This window comes from Arachis hypogaea, chromosome 9 (genome assembly GCF_003086295.3).
Source record: "Arachis hypogaea cultivar Tifrunner chromosome 9, arahy.Tifrunner.gnm2.J5K5, whole genome shotgun sequence".
In the NCBI taxonomy this organism is placed as follows: Eukaryota; Viridiplantae; Streptophyta; class Magnoliopsida; order Fabales; family Fabaceae; genus Arachis; species Arachis hypogaea.
This window is the reverse complement of record NC_092044.1, coordinates 967,520-986,151: the sequence shown is the minus strand read 5'-3', so window position 1 is coordinate 986,151 and position 18,632 is coordinate 967,520. Positions and strand designations below refer to the sequence as shown.

The following is an 18,632-nucleotide window of genomic DNA, read 5'->3' as shown; positions in this document are numbered from 1 at the left end:
TCAGGTAAAGCTAAATTTTAATACACTCGAAATCTATTTACCTCTGCTAACTTAGACATCGAAATGTCTTTACAAATACTATCCCCTCATTCTCTCACGTACATAATTTGGATGGTGGCTACTAGACGTGAAGTAAATCGGAGACCATCACCTTCTAACATTTGGGCCTATTCTTCAAATCCAATCCATTTATCTCAGAATACCTACGTTATATATATAGTCGGACACACAACAATTTCATGATCAAATTAAATGAGATGCATGAGAGTAAATCATCACTCGTTTTTATCAATCATTTAACTTTAATTGTTCACATATAGATTAAAATTAATTTTGATATATTGATATGATAGAAGGTAAAAGATAGTTTATATATTTTTATATTAAAAATAATATTTTGTATTGAGATTGATTAGAGCACGTTGATGAAAAATATGACTCAACTGTTTTTAATATTATATAAATTTATTATCTGGCTGGAAAGTTATGTATAAAAATATTAAAAATAAATAGTTAATGAAAACTAGAGGAAGTATCAAACTATCAATATCTGAAAATCTCTAAACTATTATATTCCCAACCATATTTTACACCGAATAAATTACTATTTTGATGAAAAAATAGCATTTGTTATCGTCTAAAGATTATCTTAGTAGTTTAATAAAATGTACAACTTTTTTATAAATAATGGCAAATAATTCACACTTGATTCCTTTTTTTTGGAAATATTTACAAAATCATTTAAAAGGTACATAAAAAGGGTAAGAAAAAAAATTGGATAACTAGACCCTTTTTCAATTTTTTATATTTTTGGTTATTCAAATCGCAAGAAAAAAAATTAACACAAAATCATCAAAGTTTAAAAATGAAAATATCTCATTTTTTAAGTAGAATTACAAAAATTTAAATAAAAATTTGATTTTTAGAATCCATATATATATTTTGTCAAATTAATATTTTTAGTTGATAAAATGTCTATTTAAAAAAAATATTTTGTCAATAATTAAATTCCTTAGAGCAAACAAAATAGTTTTTTTATGCCAAAAATTATTTTGCACTTATTGCGAAGAAGCATGTGGCCCTTTAATTTCCACACTACTTAATATATATAGTCAAGTCTCCGAGACAAACACTAAAATATTAATTATAAGATTTGTCATATTATCATATAAGCTAATTAATATTTTTTAGTGTGACTGTCCCCTTAAGTCGTTAAATTTTAATAAACATCTCTTTAATCGACACTTTGCAAGTTGGTACTGAGCCTAGGAAAGAATCATTAAGACATATAAAATTACTATGTACCACCGCCAAGGAATAGAACCGAATCTTATACGAATTTAAGTTAGAATTCTCTATTGGTAATATAAAAGTTAATTTGGTAATTGATTTAATTTATAATTTTTTAAATAAAGTATTATTTTAGTTCTTAATATTTGGGTCAATTCTTAATTTAATTTTTAACATTTCAAACGTATTATTTTGGTCTTAAAAACTTTTAAATATTTTATTTTATTTTTAAAAAAGTTTTAAGCGGATTTATGTTGTTCTACTATTAACTTTAATACAAATAATTTATATATTGAATAGTTAATAGCATTCGATTCCAGTATGCAAGAAAAATTAATTTACCAACTATTATTAATATAAAAAAATTTTCTTTAATTTTAAAATATTAATGATTGATTGTTTAATTTGGATTTGGAGTTTTTATTAAAGAAAATTGAGAAAAAATATTACAAAAAGATATTGGTTGTATTTTTTTAATATATAAAAATGATATGACTTGATTAATAATGTTATTAATATTTATATTACTCATTTTGTTAACTATTACTATTAAACTTAACGGTAAAATAATATTAAATTTATTTAAATTTTTTTGAAACAAAAATAAAATTTTAAAATATTAAAAACCAAATAAAATTTGACATAAATATTAAAAATTAAAATAATATTTTTTTTAAGAACTAAAAAAACAACGCAACCTAGTTTTAATAAAAAAATTATCAGTATCAAATTAAAAACTTTTTGTTGAGAAAAAAAAAAGCGATGCTCTACACTCCTTCAATAATATATTTATATAAATAAAAAAGTGACACCAAATAACAACATCTGGTTTTTTGGGAAAGATATATATAAAAATAAAATTTTATTATTTAACTGAGTAATATACTAATATTTGTTTAAAAGTATTTGATTATATATATGTCTTGTGAAATGTGCATGAAATGTGTCTTTCGTGAGTGTTTTTATGTTGAGGGTTCCCTCTCATGCATCATATATATCATATCATATATATGCAAAAATTATATCTGCTACAACGTTATGTTTTCAATATTTAACTATATTTACACATTTTTGTAGCATAAACCGAGCTATTTGTCAGCTTTAATATTTTTTTTTCCAGTCTGAAAGAAAAAAGGGGGTCCCACTCCGAAACTGTTTAAAATTTTCCACGTGGCATCATATGATATGTGGACAACTTTAACTGCCATTCTACCATTTTCGTTATTCAACCACCATTCTAACTTTGATTTTTGGTGCATAGTTTTGGTTTGGTCATATAATAGTAGCGGTGGTAGTTGTTGTTTTTTGGTCTTCTCAAATTTGTTTGGACTTATTTTTAAAAAAATATTTTATTAATAATTTTTTAAAAAAATTTATAAAAATAAAAATAATTTTATATTTGATATTTTTATAAAATTTGTTATTTATTAATTATATAAAATATATTTTTAAAAAATATATATATAAATTATAATTTTTTTAAAAAGATTTTTTTTATATTTTTATTTTTATTATTAAAAATTTATTATATACACTAAAAAATAAAAACTTTTTTATTAATTTTTTTTATCAATTTAATAACATCCAAATAAACACACATATACACGCACAACAACATTAACTTAGCTTATATTTAGATATATGTTTGAAGAAAGATAAATTGTTGCAAACCTCCAAAGGAAATAAGTTAAAAGAGCCTATATCTTTTTTCAAATGGTGACCACCATGCATGTATATAGTGACATTTAGATCCATACATATTCCTAATATCCGTACTGAAATTATACCCCACCACTACTCAAAGGTAATGATCATACTAACACAAATGTTATCTTTTAAATAATAAATATATTTTTTTATATAAATATATAATAATTAATTTTAGTATATAAATAATATTTTTGTTTTAATATATATTCTAAAGTTTGTGTGAGTGGATGAAAATAATAGTAAAACAAAACAGAATAAATATTCTTAGTTATAGTTTTATAAAATTATTTATTTTAAAAGTTTAAAGGAACGATAAGTAGAGTTATATTCTACGATTATGATGAGTCTCATTACATTGAGTAAATAATTACATGGACTTAATTAATTTGATGTTTAATAACATTAAGGTTGTGTTTGTTTATAGAGATAGGACATTGAGATAGGGATACAGAGATACAAAATCGTATTTGTCAGATGAGACATTGACAAAGATACTGAATTAGTATATTTTATATCTATTCTGACAGAAAAGACACAGAAACACTAACAAAGAATACAACTTATTTTTTATTTTTTTTATTATTCTTTGTTAATTTTTTATAATTATATTTTTATCTCAAATTTTTTTGAATGAAAAAAATGAGAATAAATTAAATTTTTATAATTTATTCTAGTTTATCATCAAGTAAAATATAAGAACACAAAATTTTGTATCAGTATTTTATTATCTTATTCTATCATATTTTTAATGTCTTGTTCTATCCTATTTTCGAAAACAAACTTAGCTTAAGTTCTCAAACTCTCCTACTAGAAACCTAGGCTTTTAGATTATATAAGCTCGATGGCACTTAATTAAGTTATTATAAAACTTTATCCGCTAATTAGCTAACATTGTAAGGTGAACTCTTTTATGGGTTCCAACTTCCAATCAAAAGAGAATATTATATTTTTGATATTAATGTTTGGGGAAAAAGTATTATTATTCTCGCCGAAAAACGTTGTCATGACATACAATTGGCGGGGTAGTTTCGGTCTTCGGATAGTGGTTTAACGAGGCAAAGAGGTTAATATTTTTTGTCCTCTTATTTATTTTGTCTATTATTATAGTTTGAAGGTACAAAAGGTAAAAGAAATTTCTAGTTTTCGACCCTACCATAACGCTAGAGTTGTCAAATTTATGGGTTCGAATTAGTTCGTCGCGTGTAGCGAGTTGATATTAAAAAGAATAAATGTCCATTTCGGTTCCTAATTATTTAGATGATGGATTTAGCGTTTCTCAACAATTGAAAATTATTCTTCATCTACCTAAAGAAATGGTTTTCGCATCCTTTATAACTGGTTGAATAAATCTATTGAAAATTTTAAACAAAATCAAAGTTTATGATCCACTCCTCCACCCTTTCTGTTCCTTCTTTGTCACTTCCGACGACTACTTCCACTTCTGGAAGGTTTGCAAATTTTATACCTTCTCCCTCTTCAACAATAACAAGATTAACAAAGGTGTACAATTAGGCTGTGTTTGTTTAGAGAGACAGGATATTGAGATAAAAATATTGAAATACATGATCGTGTTTGGCAGAAAAGATATGGACAGAAATAATGTATCCAAAGATATTGAATTAGTGTATTTTATATCCATCATGACAGAAAGGACACAGAGACACTAACAAGAGACACAACTTATTTTTTATTTTTTCTTTCATTATTTTTGTTAATTTTTCATAATTATATTTTTTATTATTATATTTTTCATCTCAAATTTTTTAAATAAAAAAATAAAAATAAATTGGATTTTCATAATTTGTTCTAGTTTATCACCAAATAAAATACAAGAACACAAAAATTTGTATCTATGTTCATAGTGTCTTGTCATGTCCTGTTTTTAGTGTCTTATCCTGTCCTGTTCTCGAAAACAAATGCTGCCTTAAGGTGTTTGTAAAAAGAAAAAGTCTAAAGAGCTAACAGATTTTATGGTTTTTAGCCATCAATTAGTCATTAATGATATTTTTAATGATATGTGATTACATCTAATAGTATAAAATCGTTTAATTTCTTTTTGATGATTAAGTCTTAGCCAAAATTAAATTTTAAAATTAGCCATTAATAATAATTTACACACGTCGTTGGTTTGTGAACCTTCTAAAAGCATGTAAGACAGTGAACCCTCAACCCGTTATTGTTTGGGCCTTGTTGAGTTCTATGTACGGGATCAACTCCATGGTCTTTTTCTTGAGTTCTACACCTCTTTCATTATCTTCAATTGGAATGACATTAATTCTAAATACATCACCTCAAAAATCGACACTACCTACACAATTGGAGAGGATTTTGACAGAGGATTTACAAACTTTTCAGAGGCAAAGATAGCGCCGGAGGTGGCAAAGAAGGGAGGAAAGGGTAGAAGGATGGACTATGAACTTTGCTCTTGTTTAGGATTTTCTGCGGAGGTCGATTTGTTCTAATTTTAGAGGAACAAAATTCTTCCACCGATACCAACGCAAGTTGACACAGATAGATGAGGGTCTGTATCCCTTAACCATCTCTTCCGGATTTAATATTCACTGGAGGATGGAAATGGAGCTTGCTTGCTTGGGAGGGTCGCCTACTTTATGTGCCTCTGCAGTACCCGGCCTGATAGATACCCTGATACAAAAAAAAAAATTCTTCCACTGACACGTCATCACTCTACTGTTTTTCAACCTGTTATAAGGGATGCGAATACCATTTTCTTGGAACCTGTTATAAGGGATGCGAATACCATTTTCTTGGATGGATGAAGACTGTTTAAGTAATTTTCAATCGTTGGGAGGCGTTTAGGTCCAATTTGGATAAACAACTTAATTAAGTTCTTTTTAATAAAATAGTTTAAACAATAAATAATTATATTAAAAGTAGTTTATAAATAAGTTATTTTGTATTTAGTTTTAACTTTAAAAGTGCTTATTTTATAGAAATGTGATAAAAAGTAATAGTATTATGAAAAAAGTCATTTTTTTTAACTTCTCTATAAGCTCTTAAATAACTTCTTAAAAAGCTACAATTTGATTTTAAAAATCACACCAAATATTAATACTACTACTTTTCATAAGTAAAAAGATAAAAAAAATTACTTTTAAAACTTTTCAAATAGACCCTTAGTCTATCGTCCAAATGATTAGGGATGGGAATAGACATTTACTCTATTAAAAAAGAAGTAAATACTTAAACTGAGATAAAAAGTAATATAAATGATTATATTTTTAATATTTTTAAATAAAATCTTTTTAAATTTGTTTGATTTTTATATTTATCTTTTTTTTTTGTTTTATGCTATTTTTTTAATTTTAGAATTTATCAAACATTGAGTTTTAAACAGTTTAAATATAAAATTATAATATCATGTCATAATATTATTTTTTTAAATTTAAATCGATAAAAAAATATAAATAATTATATTTTTATTATAGTATAAAAAATATTAATTCAAGTTAATCCAGCTGAGTTGACGAGTTAAATGAATTGCTTTTTATTTAAAAAATATTTAAAAAATTACTTAAAATAAGTATAGATAATTTTAATATTATACATATATTCATATAATGCAAGAAGTTTCATAATTCATGAGAAACTCAATTCTTCACTTCAGCTGAGTCATCAAACTTATCTCATCCCCCAAAGAAGTCGTGGAATTTTGTACATTTTCATGTCAAATTAATTAAAATACAAAAGTCTAGTTAACAAATTACCACATAACAAGTCTTCAAGTCTAGAATATTAAGAATAATGCATAATATAAATTCATCAACTTCGATTATTGGAACATAGGATCGTTAAGTCACTATCATCATTTTCTCTGTGTATTACTATATTGTGTGTCTTAATAATATAAATAATGTGATTAGTTTTATTGTTCAAATGTTTATATATTTAAAAAAAAACAAAAAAATAAAATAAAAAAGACAAATGATGAGCCAACTTGTAAATGTCTGTTCTTTGGGATCAAATTCGCTTAACTCGCGAGTTACTGAAATTGATAAAATTGACTCACTTTAAACGAATCATATTTTTATTTACTCATCAACTCGTAGAAATCGATTAACCGAATCAATTTGTGAATTGTAAATTCTAATCTCCGCATTTTTAAAGATGACAATCTTTTAAACCGCTGATAATTAGTTTTGCGACGATTTATAAAATTCTAAATAAACCGCAGCTAAATTATACCTCCTTTATAGTATAAAGACAAATCCGTCACAAATAAGAACTTGAACTTCTATCTATATCTCTTTGAAAAAAAAACAATATAATATTAGATCAAATAATTATTATCGTTAACCAAGTTGAGTTGATTTAGTGGTTAGTTTATTAATTCGCTTAAATAAGTGTCGAGAGTTCGAATATTACCTTGTACAAGCAGTAATCTATTGTTCATCGATAAACCCTTAAATAGAGCTCCAATCCATAATAAATTAATCATTGTCCTGCCAAATTAAAAAATATCATGAAAAACTAGAAAAAAAATAGTTGTCGTCAGGCCAAATATTACTATTAACAATTTAACATACACTAGTGTAATTTTCGTTTCTCATAATTTCTTGATACAGTATTTTAACATAAGAAACTCTACCCATTATAAATTGGAGACTACTTCGATAAAGATATTAAGAATGTCATTTTTTAAAAACATTTATATGTGTCATAATATTATTGAAATTTTTATTAAATTAGTTAATAATTTATTTTTTAATAAGTTAGAATAAAATCGGTTTATTATAGTAACAATAATAAATTCAATTGTCTGTATTATAATTATTAGGCCCGATTTGATCTGACCGATTTATACAATCTAAATCGAATTATGTTTAAATTTTTTGATAAAAAGACAAATATATCCCTGAATTTTGTTTTTTAAAAAAATCCATAATCCAGTGAATTATGTAAATTGGCGGTTCGATCTGATCTGATAACAATTAGGTTTATTGTTAAAAAAAATCAGTTTTATTATAGTTTGTTAAAAAATTTAAAAATAACCGATTCATTAATACGTCCAATAATAATACGCTCACATAACTACATAAGTATCTTTACAAAAAAATATTTTACATGCCTTTATAGAAGCATCCTTCTTACAAATTTACGCATGGAAATAAAAGCCTCATAGTAATTCTAGAAAAATAAAATAAAAAGAAACAAAAAAACAACAACAAAATGCACAAGAATGAAGAGAAGAGTGAAGAACAACCAAACTATGTAGCTCCCAACTCACTTTCGTTATAATAAATTTTAGTTAGTACATAACAAGGAACACGCGAACCACGCTCGGACTTGTCCCTCTCTCTCAGCTCATGCTCCCGATTCTTGACACGTGTCAAAAACAGGATTTCAACGGCTGGGATTCAACTTGCATGTTTAGCGAGTATAATAAGGATAAATATTGCTACTGCTCACCCCTTGAAACTCATCAATAATAATCAGTTTTGTTTTTTTATTTTCCCCCTTTTGTTTATGTCTTCTTTCTTCATCTTCATTGCCCCTTTTTTTAATATTATTATTTACTTAGATATATATAAATATATCATATAATTGTGCATTGCACGCATTACTTCACACTACACACCCCACACTCTATTATACTATCATCTTTTCTCCTAGCTACATAGAACCCCAGATCAAAATCTTAGTTTTTATTTTTATTTTTTTTTATTTTAATTTGTTGATCTTGTAATAAACCCCACTTCTTTTCACATCCATTCATTCTGTTGGGAATAAGACACCTTGTTGGGAATAAGACACAATTCCCCCTTGAGAAAACACCTTTGACAGAGAAATAAAATAGACACAATCACAACACAAGAATTTAACGTGGAAACTCCAATTACCGGAGAAAAAACCACGGCCGTTGTCAAATGACAACCAGAGAATATCACTATGTGAAAATTGTTACAACACATAGACTTCTTTCTCTCACCGGCACCCCAGTACACCCACACTCTTTCAAAGCAAATATCTAACTACACCTCACAACACTCTCTAATCAAAGAGTACAGAGGAAAAGAAAAATCAGATACAAGCTTAAAGTGTTTCTGACTGGTGCAAAAACAAATGGAGAACTTAGCCTCATATTTATAGCCTAGGCCACCCACTCCATTTGCTATCCTAAGCAATGTGGGACTAATTCAACCAAATCCTAACAATCTCCACCTTGATTGAAATAGTCACACATCTTCAGCTTCCATTGTCAACACCGACAATTCTTTGCTGCCATTGTCTATACCGACAATCATAGTTCAGAGAACTATCATACTCCACCATGAAAGTATACTCACTTGGAATTAGACCACTCCAAGCATTTCGCCTTGGTACAGATCGAAACCTTGCTGAAAATTCATGGTGCAACTTCCAAATTGGCTTTTCCTGGAAGTTCTTCAGCCATCGACCTAACTCCGCCACACACCTTGCATCTCAACGCCAACCAATGCCCGTGTGCAATTGTGGACCTGATTGCCACAACTCATCCTTATCCATGGCAGTGCGGTAATACCATGAGGATACTTCTTGTCTTCTAGAGAACATCATCTTCTCTCATAGAGAGAGCAACCAGAGATCTTCTCCTTCAACGCCTTGTGCAAACCTGATTGTATCAACACATCCTTGACTTGTACTTGCCACAAGCCAAAATTGATTCTTCCATCAAATTTCTCTATTTCAAGCTTCACAGCACTTGAATATCCTGACATTGTTGCAACCGTATACTGGAATATTATAACTCAACTGTAGACCGTGCACTAGGAAGGGTCCCCAGGAAAGAGAGGTGGGTCACAATGGACACACTTAAATACCAAGTCTTTCCTTAGCCAGAACCTTTTCCAAACTGCACTCTCACAGAGTCACACTGCCTTCCAGCAACAACAACAGCAACCAAAGATCAACCTCAAGCTACAGGACAAAATTCTTTTTTGATGTGGAAGATCAGACTAGGCTGCAACCACAGAGCATACTAAGAATAAATCCCACCGAACCGAAGCTCTGATACCACTTGTTGGGAATAAGACACAATTCCCCCTTGAGAAAACACCTTTGACAGAGAAATAAAATAGACACAATCACAACACAAGAATTTAACGTGGAAACTCCAATTACCGGAGAAAAAACCACGGCCGTTGTCAAATGACAACCAGAGAATATCACTATGTGAAAATTGTTACAACACATAGACTTCTTTCTCTCACCGGCACCCCAGTACACCCACACTCTTTCAAAGCAAATATCTAACTACACCTCACAACACTCTCTAATCAAAGAGTACAGAGGAAAAGAAAAATCAGATACAAGCTTAAAGTGTTTCTGACTGGTGCAAAAACAAATGGAGAACTTAGCCTCATATTTATAGCCTAGGCCACCCACTCCATTTGCTATCCTAAGCAATGTGGGACTAATTCAACCAAATCCTAACACATTCTTCCTACTACCTTATCTTCTTTCAATAACCCAACTAATGGAGGAGTCAGGGGAAAATTGGCCTTCGGATTCTGATTTGGTAAAACCAAATTAATTAACATAAATTTATTAGTGCTTATATATATGTGTTATATATGATATGATATTGTATTATTATATGTTATGCTATAGTATGTGGAAATTAAATTAAATTATATTATTGTTTTGGTGATTATTTGAAATATATATGTAAAAATAGGAAATGGGTGATGACAATAATAATGATTATTGTTATGATGATGAAGAAGAATTGGGTTGTGATGAAGAGATTCAATATTTTGCTGAAGAAGCTTTAGATCCTATTATGGATGAGACTCAAAGGAAGAAGAAACAAAGGGAACTTGAAGAGAGATTGCTTGCACTTTCAGCCACCATACCCAGTAGTGGCTTCAAGAATAACAAGGTTAGAAAATTTTTTAATTAAAATAATTCTTTAATTATTCAATTTTAATTAATGGGTTTTATGTTATTTCAAAGAAAAATATACTTCTAATAATAATAAGCTCCATAGGATTTTCCGATTTTGTCCTTAGTTTTTTTTATCAATTATTATTTGACTGTTAAATAATTAAATTCCTGAAATTCAATGTTAATTTATTTATTTGTTAGAATTTTAGTTATTTAATTAGCCAGTCATCCAATCTTGTACAATGTGGCTGCTTTTTGGGAAAGGTAAAATAAAATAAAAAATTTATTATCGTGAAAATTTATGTATCTTAGTGCATTATTCATGTTTTACATAAGAGTGAAAGTCAACTTGCTAAGATATATATACTCATAAATAGATAAATAATTAAAAATATATAAATAATTATATCTCTATTACGTTAGTTTTATATATTTTTTTTGGATAAATAAAGATCGAATTTTAAATTTTTAAATAATAAAAATTTTGATATAATATTATAAAATTATTTTTTTTAAATATTCTCACGGTTCACACCAGTGATTTATTATATTTTTTAATTAATGAAATTGCTTATTAATTGCTTTTACTTATCCAAGAAGCAATTCAGGTTGTCTTTATTGAAAATTTCTAACAAATAATTATTTTAATGAAAGAATAATAAACTTCAACATATTTGTAAATACTTTAAAAACTATAAAAAATATTAAGAAAAATAGTTTTCAATTTTTTTTTGGGAAAAATTGTTTAACATTCTAATTTCTTATTAAAATCAATTTTGAATATTTATTTTTAGTTGTATAAAAAATCAAGTTATACAATCACATTCAAGTTGTCGTGATTGTAATTTTCTCCTCTTTCAGTTTTTGAAGTTACTTATGGATCTCCTTCACCTATTCAATTATTAGTTTTAGATATACGTCATCAAATTGAAGATTTTTTTTGTTTTTAAGTTTGATTACTTTATAAAATTTATAAAATTATAATTGACTATATATTTATAGAGATAGATCAGTATTATTTCCTTTACAAAAAATATTTTACTATCTAATTTACAAAGAAATAATTGGAGCAATATTATTATTAGTAGTTTTTTTGTATTTTTTATTAACAATATAATCAAAGGCATTGCAAAAAGAAAAATGTTACTATCAGTGAATAAAGAAGAAAGACACGGGTACACTCTCTAGATCCGACGTCGTTTTCAAAGACGGAATATTATTAGATTGAATCAAGGAGACTATTTGAAGATATTTTATCTTTGAATTCTTAAAAAAATTGATATGATTAGTATAATATATACATATATTTGGTTCTCAAAAAATTATTATGCGAACTCACAAGTTTTTTGTTAAAAAATATAGGGTACTAGATCCACAACTTACAAAGCAAAGCATTATTATAAATTCTTGAAAAAAAAACCATCGTATATCCTATCAATTAAAATTTTTTAAAGAATTTTAATATAATATAAAAAAATTTTAAAATAAAAAATATAAAATTTAATTCTTGTCGATATCTAAACAAAAATTTCAGCTATCTTAAATTAAAAAAAAATGTGATTTCTACCGTACAAAATAGTAAAAGCCGAAACTATTATTCTTTAACGATAAATGCTAGAAGATCATCAGAATTTATTATTTTTGTTTTTATTTAGTCGTCAATACAATTTATTTAATTTAGTAATTCAACAATATATTTTATTTTATATTTTTAAACACTGATAGCTAACTGATGACAAAAAATAATAAATTCGTTATTACGCGTCTTTCATCTATCAAAATCTAAACGATCATCTTCACATGCAATTTAAGATCGCTCTCAAGTCTCAACATACATTTTTTTCCATTAAAATTAAAAAGATAAAATTAAAAAGAATATTTTCACAAGTTAAATATGCAACGAAGTTTTTTTTTTTCATTTTAAGATGAAGGTTCTATAATAATCATTAACATGAAAAAATTTATGTATAACGTTTTAGATGGACGATAGATCAATCCTTGACAATGCTAGCAACTACGTGAAACAACTCCAACAACGTGTGAGGGAGCTAGAACAAGAAGTTGGTGGTGGATCCAACAGTAACAAAGGTTCCACGTCTTATAATAACGAAGAAGTAAACTCTTATAATAGTAACAATAATTGTGATGAATTGTATTATGGAGAAGGTGGTGGCAATAATATTAATCTTCCTGAGGTCAAAGTAAGAGTGTTGCAAAACGAAGTGCTCATCATAATCCATTGCGAGAAACAAAAGGGTTTGATGCTCAAAATTCTAACAAAGCTTGAGAATCTTCATCTTTTGGTTCTCAATAACAGTGTCTTGCCATTTGGGAAGTCAACCCAAGACATAACCATTGTTGCTCAGGTACCATAATTATTATAACCATTATTATTAATCACCATATTGTTTTAGTGTTATTAAAATTAAATATTTATTTTTTTACATTCACTAAGCAAATTATTTTCTCATATTATTATTATTATTATTATTATTATTATTATTATTATTATTATTATTTGTTTTATTTGTTTTAGGTTTTTTCCCCAATGAACGATTATTAGTTAATTATAAAAGATATATTATTGCATTTTTTTCTATTAATTTTTTTCTTAATATTTAGTCAATTATTTATTTATCGGTGATTATACCAATAGTTATTAGAAATCTTACTAGATGCTTTAAAGAACGAAACTTAATCAAATGTCGTGAATCTATTTAGCGACAATTTAGAACCGCTGCAAAATCTTAAAAAAAAACAATTTTACTCACTAATAGGGATCTAACCAACAACAAACCAACAAACATTTTTAAACTGCACTCTGTACTAATTAATTGTTATTAGTTAGTAATTATTTAAATTTTATTTTTTAAAATTGGTTGATTAAGAATTATTACCTATAGTTTTTCTTTTACTAATTACCTGCATAGGTAACTCAAATTCTGAATGAATTGCTATATTAAACTATTTATAAATATATGTGGTGCAGATGGGAGATAGATACAACATGACAGTGAAGGAATTAGTGAAAACCCTGAGATTAACTATCTTGACACAATAGTCATCAGTTAATTATTTATATATATTTGTATGTATGAGATCATGCATTCAGAAGCACTTATGATTATTTCTATATGTTTATATGAGACATCCAAATTCAAGTTGTGGTTTCATTCAATGGAGACTAGTTATTCAACTTGTAATGTTGCTCAAAAAATGCTACATATATATACACTACTGGTTTGGTGTGAACTTTTCATAAACTCAGCTGAAATAGAAACCATATATAATATAACCAGGATTTTTTATACATAATAATAATAATAATAATAATAATAATAATAATAATAATAATAATAATAATAATAATAATAATAATAATAATTCAATTCTTATTATAATAAAAATCATTAATTAAAAATATACGTAAGGTTTTTATTTAAAAAAAAAAACAAGATCAATATAGAACTCTAAATTATACAAATGTAACATTTGAGATTTAATTATATCTAGTCCTCTTTCATATTTATATAAACTGTGATGACTTATAAATGTTAGGATTTTGTATGTAATTCATGGTAGGTCATTATAATTTATAGGGATAAGTACTTTTTCGTTCCTAAGATTTGGGGTCAAAATTAATTTCGTCCCTAATCTTCTTTTGTTATTAAAATCATCTTTAATCTTTACAAACACATTAAAATCATCCTCCCCCATTTACAAAAATTTTTGAACACATTTACCCCTGAGAGTCCCTAACGCTTCGTTTTCATTCCCGCGAAAGGTATTCACTATCTCATTTGTCATTACACACTTCAAAGGTGATGTTTCATGTTCAATGATGCCCTAGCAGTGGTCTGTTGACACCGGAGGAGTATCGGAACTGCATTTGGACGTCGTTAGCAAGGGTGAGGAAGGAGGTCGGTCCGGCATTATCATTGGGATATTCAGGTATGTATGCAGCATTTGTTATGATTTTGGTCGAGGTTGAACGTAATAATGTTTGAACAGATTCTTTTAGTTTCCTAAAACTGTGAGGGTTTGATTTACATTTTTTTGTCTCTTTAAGAAATGGGAAGCTTTACTCTGACTGTCTACCATGGGGGTCGATTCATATATGAAGATGGGACGTTGTGGTATATAGGGGGACAAAAGACACTCATTGAAAATGTTGAGAGTGATTGCTGGTCTGTAATTGAGGCATATGCAGAGTTAAGACAATTTGGGTACACAAAGGAGAACATTTCAGCTCTATGGTATAAGGATCCAGCGATGAATAGTTAGAGAAGGATTTGAAATTATTTGCTATGGATAAAGATGCACTTAAGATGTGTAGAATAGCAAAGTTGAGGGGTCATATTGAGGTGTTTGTGGTGCATGTGGTTGAGGATGTAGAAGAATTTTCTAAAGCTGAATTTATTGATGTTGGAGACAAACAGAGGACAATCCCAGTAATCAGTTGATGATTATGAGGGTGAACAAGTTCAACATGTGAAAAATGATGACGTGCAACAAGTTAATGAAGGAGATAACTTAGAAACAGATGTGGCTGCTAAAAATGAACGGGATGAGACAAATAGCGATGATGACAGCGATGATGAGGAGTTTATTCCGTCTTATCTTGAGGTTGATAGTGCAGACGACATTCATTTTACAGATAGTGAAGAGGACTATGATGATGAGAGTGGGTTTGAGGAAGATACAAGTGCCAAGGATAGTAAGAGGGTTGATAAAGGCAAAGGGGTTATGAATGGTGATTTTAGTGATGAGGAAGCTTCAATAGCGATGAAGTGGATTTGGAGTATGAGGTTGGTGTTGGTTCAGATGATGAGGAAGGACAAGGAGAAGATAACTATGAGTCAAGGAGCTATCCAATTCATAAGGATGTTAAAGATATGACTAGTTACAAGTGGAAGGTGGGAACAGTTTTTGCTTCAAGAGAGGAATTTAAAGACACCGTGACGTCATATACAGTACAAAAAAAAGGAGGACTCAGGTATGCCAAGCTTGACTTGGTTAGAATGAGGGTTGTTTGTAAGCTTGGTTGTCCTTTTTGGTTATATGCCGCTAAGATGAGAGAGGAAGCAACTTGGCAGCTTCGGTCCATGAACCTTAACCATATCTGTGGCCAGTCGCATAGGGTTGGGATAATGCATATCATGGCTGAGTAGAGCTTTTAAGAAGAAGGTGGAACATAATTCGAAGGTTAAGATCAAGGAATTGGTGAACAAGGCACAAAGAAAGTGAAATCTGATAGTTACAACCTCAATGGCAGCTAGGTCAAGGCAAGCTGCATTGGATGACATACATAGAGAGTATAGAAAGCAGTACAAGAGGATTGCTGATTACTGCTCGGAGTTGCTAAGTGCTAATCCAAGATCATCAGTGACGCTCAAGGTACAGAGGTCTCCTGATTTTGAGATTGAGCAGCAACACTCATCCTTGAACAACTTCTGCATATTTCAAAGAGTTTATGTATGCCTAGAGGCTTGCAAAAAAAATTTTATGCACTGCAGGAAGTTTATTGGGCTAGATGGCTGCTTTCTGAAAATACCTCAAGGGGGAAAGCTGTTGACTGCTATAAGTTAGGACCCCAATGATCAAATGCTCCCTATCGCCTATGCCGTTGTGGAGTCAAAGACAAAAGATACCTAAACTTGGTTTCTGAAGCTGTTAATTGATGATTTCGAATCTGAGACAATTGGCAGGGCAACCTTCATGTCTGATCAGCAGAAGGTAAATAATAATTGTGTTAAATTAAATTAATAGACTCAATTAATTCTGACTATTAACATACTTATGCATAGACAATTTTACCTTCCTTTGCTAGGGTTTACTACCAGCTTTTGATGAAGTAATCCCAGGTGTAGATCATAGGTTTTGCGTGCGGCATCTTTACAGCAACTTTAGAAAAAAGTTTCCACGACTGCAATTGAAGCAATTGATGTGGAGGTATGCAAAGGCTACACAGTGGAAGGATTGGGAGAAAAAAATGGCAATGGTCCGAGCGGTCAATGTGGATGCTCACAGGCATCTCAACTCCATTCCTCCTAAATTTTGGAGCAGGTCCAGGTTTAACTTCCATTCCAAATGTGATACTCTTGTAAACAATACGTGTGAAAGCTTTAATGGTGCAATATTAGAGTCTAGGAAAAAGTCCATTATTACTATGCTAGAAGATATTAGGGTGTACCAGATTAGTAGATGGACTGTTAATAGAGAAAGAATTCAAAAGTTCAATGGAACAATTTTACCTCGAATTAGGAAGAAGATAGAGAGAAGAGGTAGGGCAGCCGGTGAGTGGAGGCCTTACTAGTCTGCTGCACGGACTTATGAGATTGTAAATGGGTTGAGCAAATATGCTGTTGATTTGTCTCTTTGTGAGTGTTCTTGTAGGAAATGGCAGTTAAGTGGAATTCCATGCACACATGCCATCAGCTGCATAAACTTCAAGGGTCTTGATATGGATTCATATGTGGATGACTACTACAAGAGAGAGACCTATGTCAAGTGCTATGATTTGATAATCAACTCTCTCAATGGCCCAGATCTGTTGGAGCACACTAACTTGGATGATGTCATACCACCACCCTATCGAAAGTCTAGCCACAGACCAGTAAAGAAAAGGAAGAGAGGACTTGAGATACAGAAGTGCTCAAACTGTGGTGTATCAGGTCACAAGAGAGAAAGATGTAGCAATCCACCCCTCTCTGTAAGTTCATTTAACCATATGTATGTTAGGGTTTTATTGCAATGTTGTTGCTGCATGTAATTTGTCTCCTTCTTGCTGTATTGCAGGTCCAACCACCTAAACAATCTGCTGTGAAGAAAACTAATGGAGGAAAGAAGAGATCAATTTCACAACCTGCTGTGCAATCTGCTACCAAAGGGAGAAAGAGGTCCAAACTGCAAGGAAACTCATCATCACAGCCTCAACCAGCCACCAGCATAACACCCATAACCAGGTTCAAGTCATCCGATTCCCAACCCATCCCCAAGCCCACAACACAGGCATCTAGGCCCAAGACAACACCAGCGGCTACTCCCCAGCGAAGGCCCAAGATAAAGCCCATCAGAAGCTCAACACAACCACCACCAGCTACTAAGGAGAAGGGTACATCTAGCTCAAGCCAACCAGTTATGAATAAAGTCTCCTTCAGTCATAACATTGCACTACGTGTTTCTCCAAGAAAGTTGAGGCGGATGACAAAACTGCCTCCAAGAGCTTGGAAAAAACTTTAAGAATTCTTAGAGACTACTTAAGTTGTTAGCTTGTTAATGTAGAGCTAAGTTGATCATATTATATGCTTGTGAGATTTCATTTTGGTTGTAACTTATTACATACTCTTTATGCTTCATGTTGTGTAAAGTGAACAGAGTTACTGTTGTTTTGTTCTAAGTTCAACTGTCATATGGTTTAATGAATAGTTTAAGTTTATTACCCTTGGTTTATTAATGAATGAAGTCACATAGTTGTGTTTTGATGTATCTATTTTTGGTTTCATTCTGATGTCGAGCAAGTATTGCATACTACATATTATGCATTATTAAACCAGGTCATAGTTTACCATTTATGTTGACACAATTCTTCAGTCATAATACCGGGCAACCAGATCCAGTTTCATTACCAATTTCTTGTGAAATTACAGACACACACCATCAGTTACATACACATAGACTAACCTACAAAAATCAATTTCATTAACACAAATTCTATCCACTCACAACAGCATATTTTAATTACACAA

At 29.5% G+C, this 18,632-nt stretch overlaps 2 protein-coding genes across 2 annotated transcripts; both read left to right on the top strand.

Moving 5' to 3' along the window:
• The first annotated feature begins 10,439 nt into the window (after positions 1-10,439).
• On the top strand, positions 10,440-14,176 carry LOC112712825 (transcription factor NAI1). The gene is made up of 4 exons (XM_025765737.3): positions 10,440-10,516; positions 10,676-10,879; positions 12,864-13,250; positions 13,874-14,176. The coding sequence occupies exons 1-4, from the start codon at positions 10,475-10,477 to the stop codon at positions 13,943-13,945; spliced, it is 705 nt and encodes a 234-aa protein (XP_025621522.1). The 5' UTR covers positions 10,440-10,474; the 3' UTR covers positions 13,946-14,176.
• Positions 14,177-14,429: 253 nt separating this feature from the next.
• On the top strand, positions 14,430-18,325 carry LOC112712824 (uncharacterized). The gene is made up of 4 exons (XM_025765736.2): positions 14,430-14,835; positions 14,954-16,620; positions 16,715-17,596; positions 17,683-18,325. Exons 3-4 carry the CDS (start codon positions 17,348-17,350, stop codon positions 18,124-18,126), a joined length of 693 nt encoding a protein of 230 aa, XP_025621521.1. The 5' UTR covers positions 14,430-14,835; positions 14,954-16,620; positions 16,715-17,347; the 3' UTR covers positions 18,127-18,325.
• Positions 18,326-18,632: the final 307 nt, after the last annotated feature.

Coding starts and splice junctions, on each gene's coding strand:
- LOC112712825 (XM_025765737.3), top strand. CDS start 10,475: ATGGAGGAGTCAGGGGAAAATTGGCCTTCGGATTCTGATTTG. Junction 10,880..12,863: donor GTGGCTTCAAGAATAACAAG/GTTAGAAAATTT, acceptor ATAACGTTTTAG/ATGGACGATAGATCAATCCT. Junction 13,251..13,873: donor ACATAACCATTGTTGCTCAG/GTACCATAATTA, acceptor TATGTGGTGCAG/ATGGGAGATAGATACAACAT.
- LOC112712824 (XM_025765736.2), top strand. CDS start 17,348: ATGGATTCATATGTGGATGACTACTACAAGAGAGAGACCTATGTCAAG. Junction 17,597..17,682: donor GTAGCAATCCACCCCTCTCT/GTAAGTTCATTT, acceptor GCTGTATTGCAG/GTCCAACCACCTAAACAATC.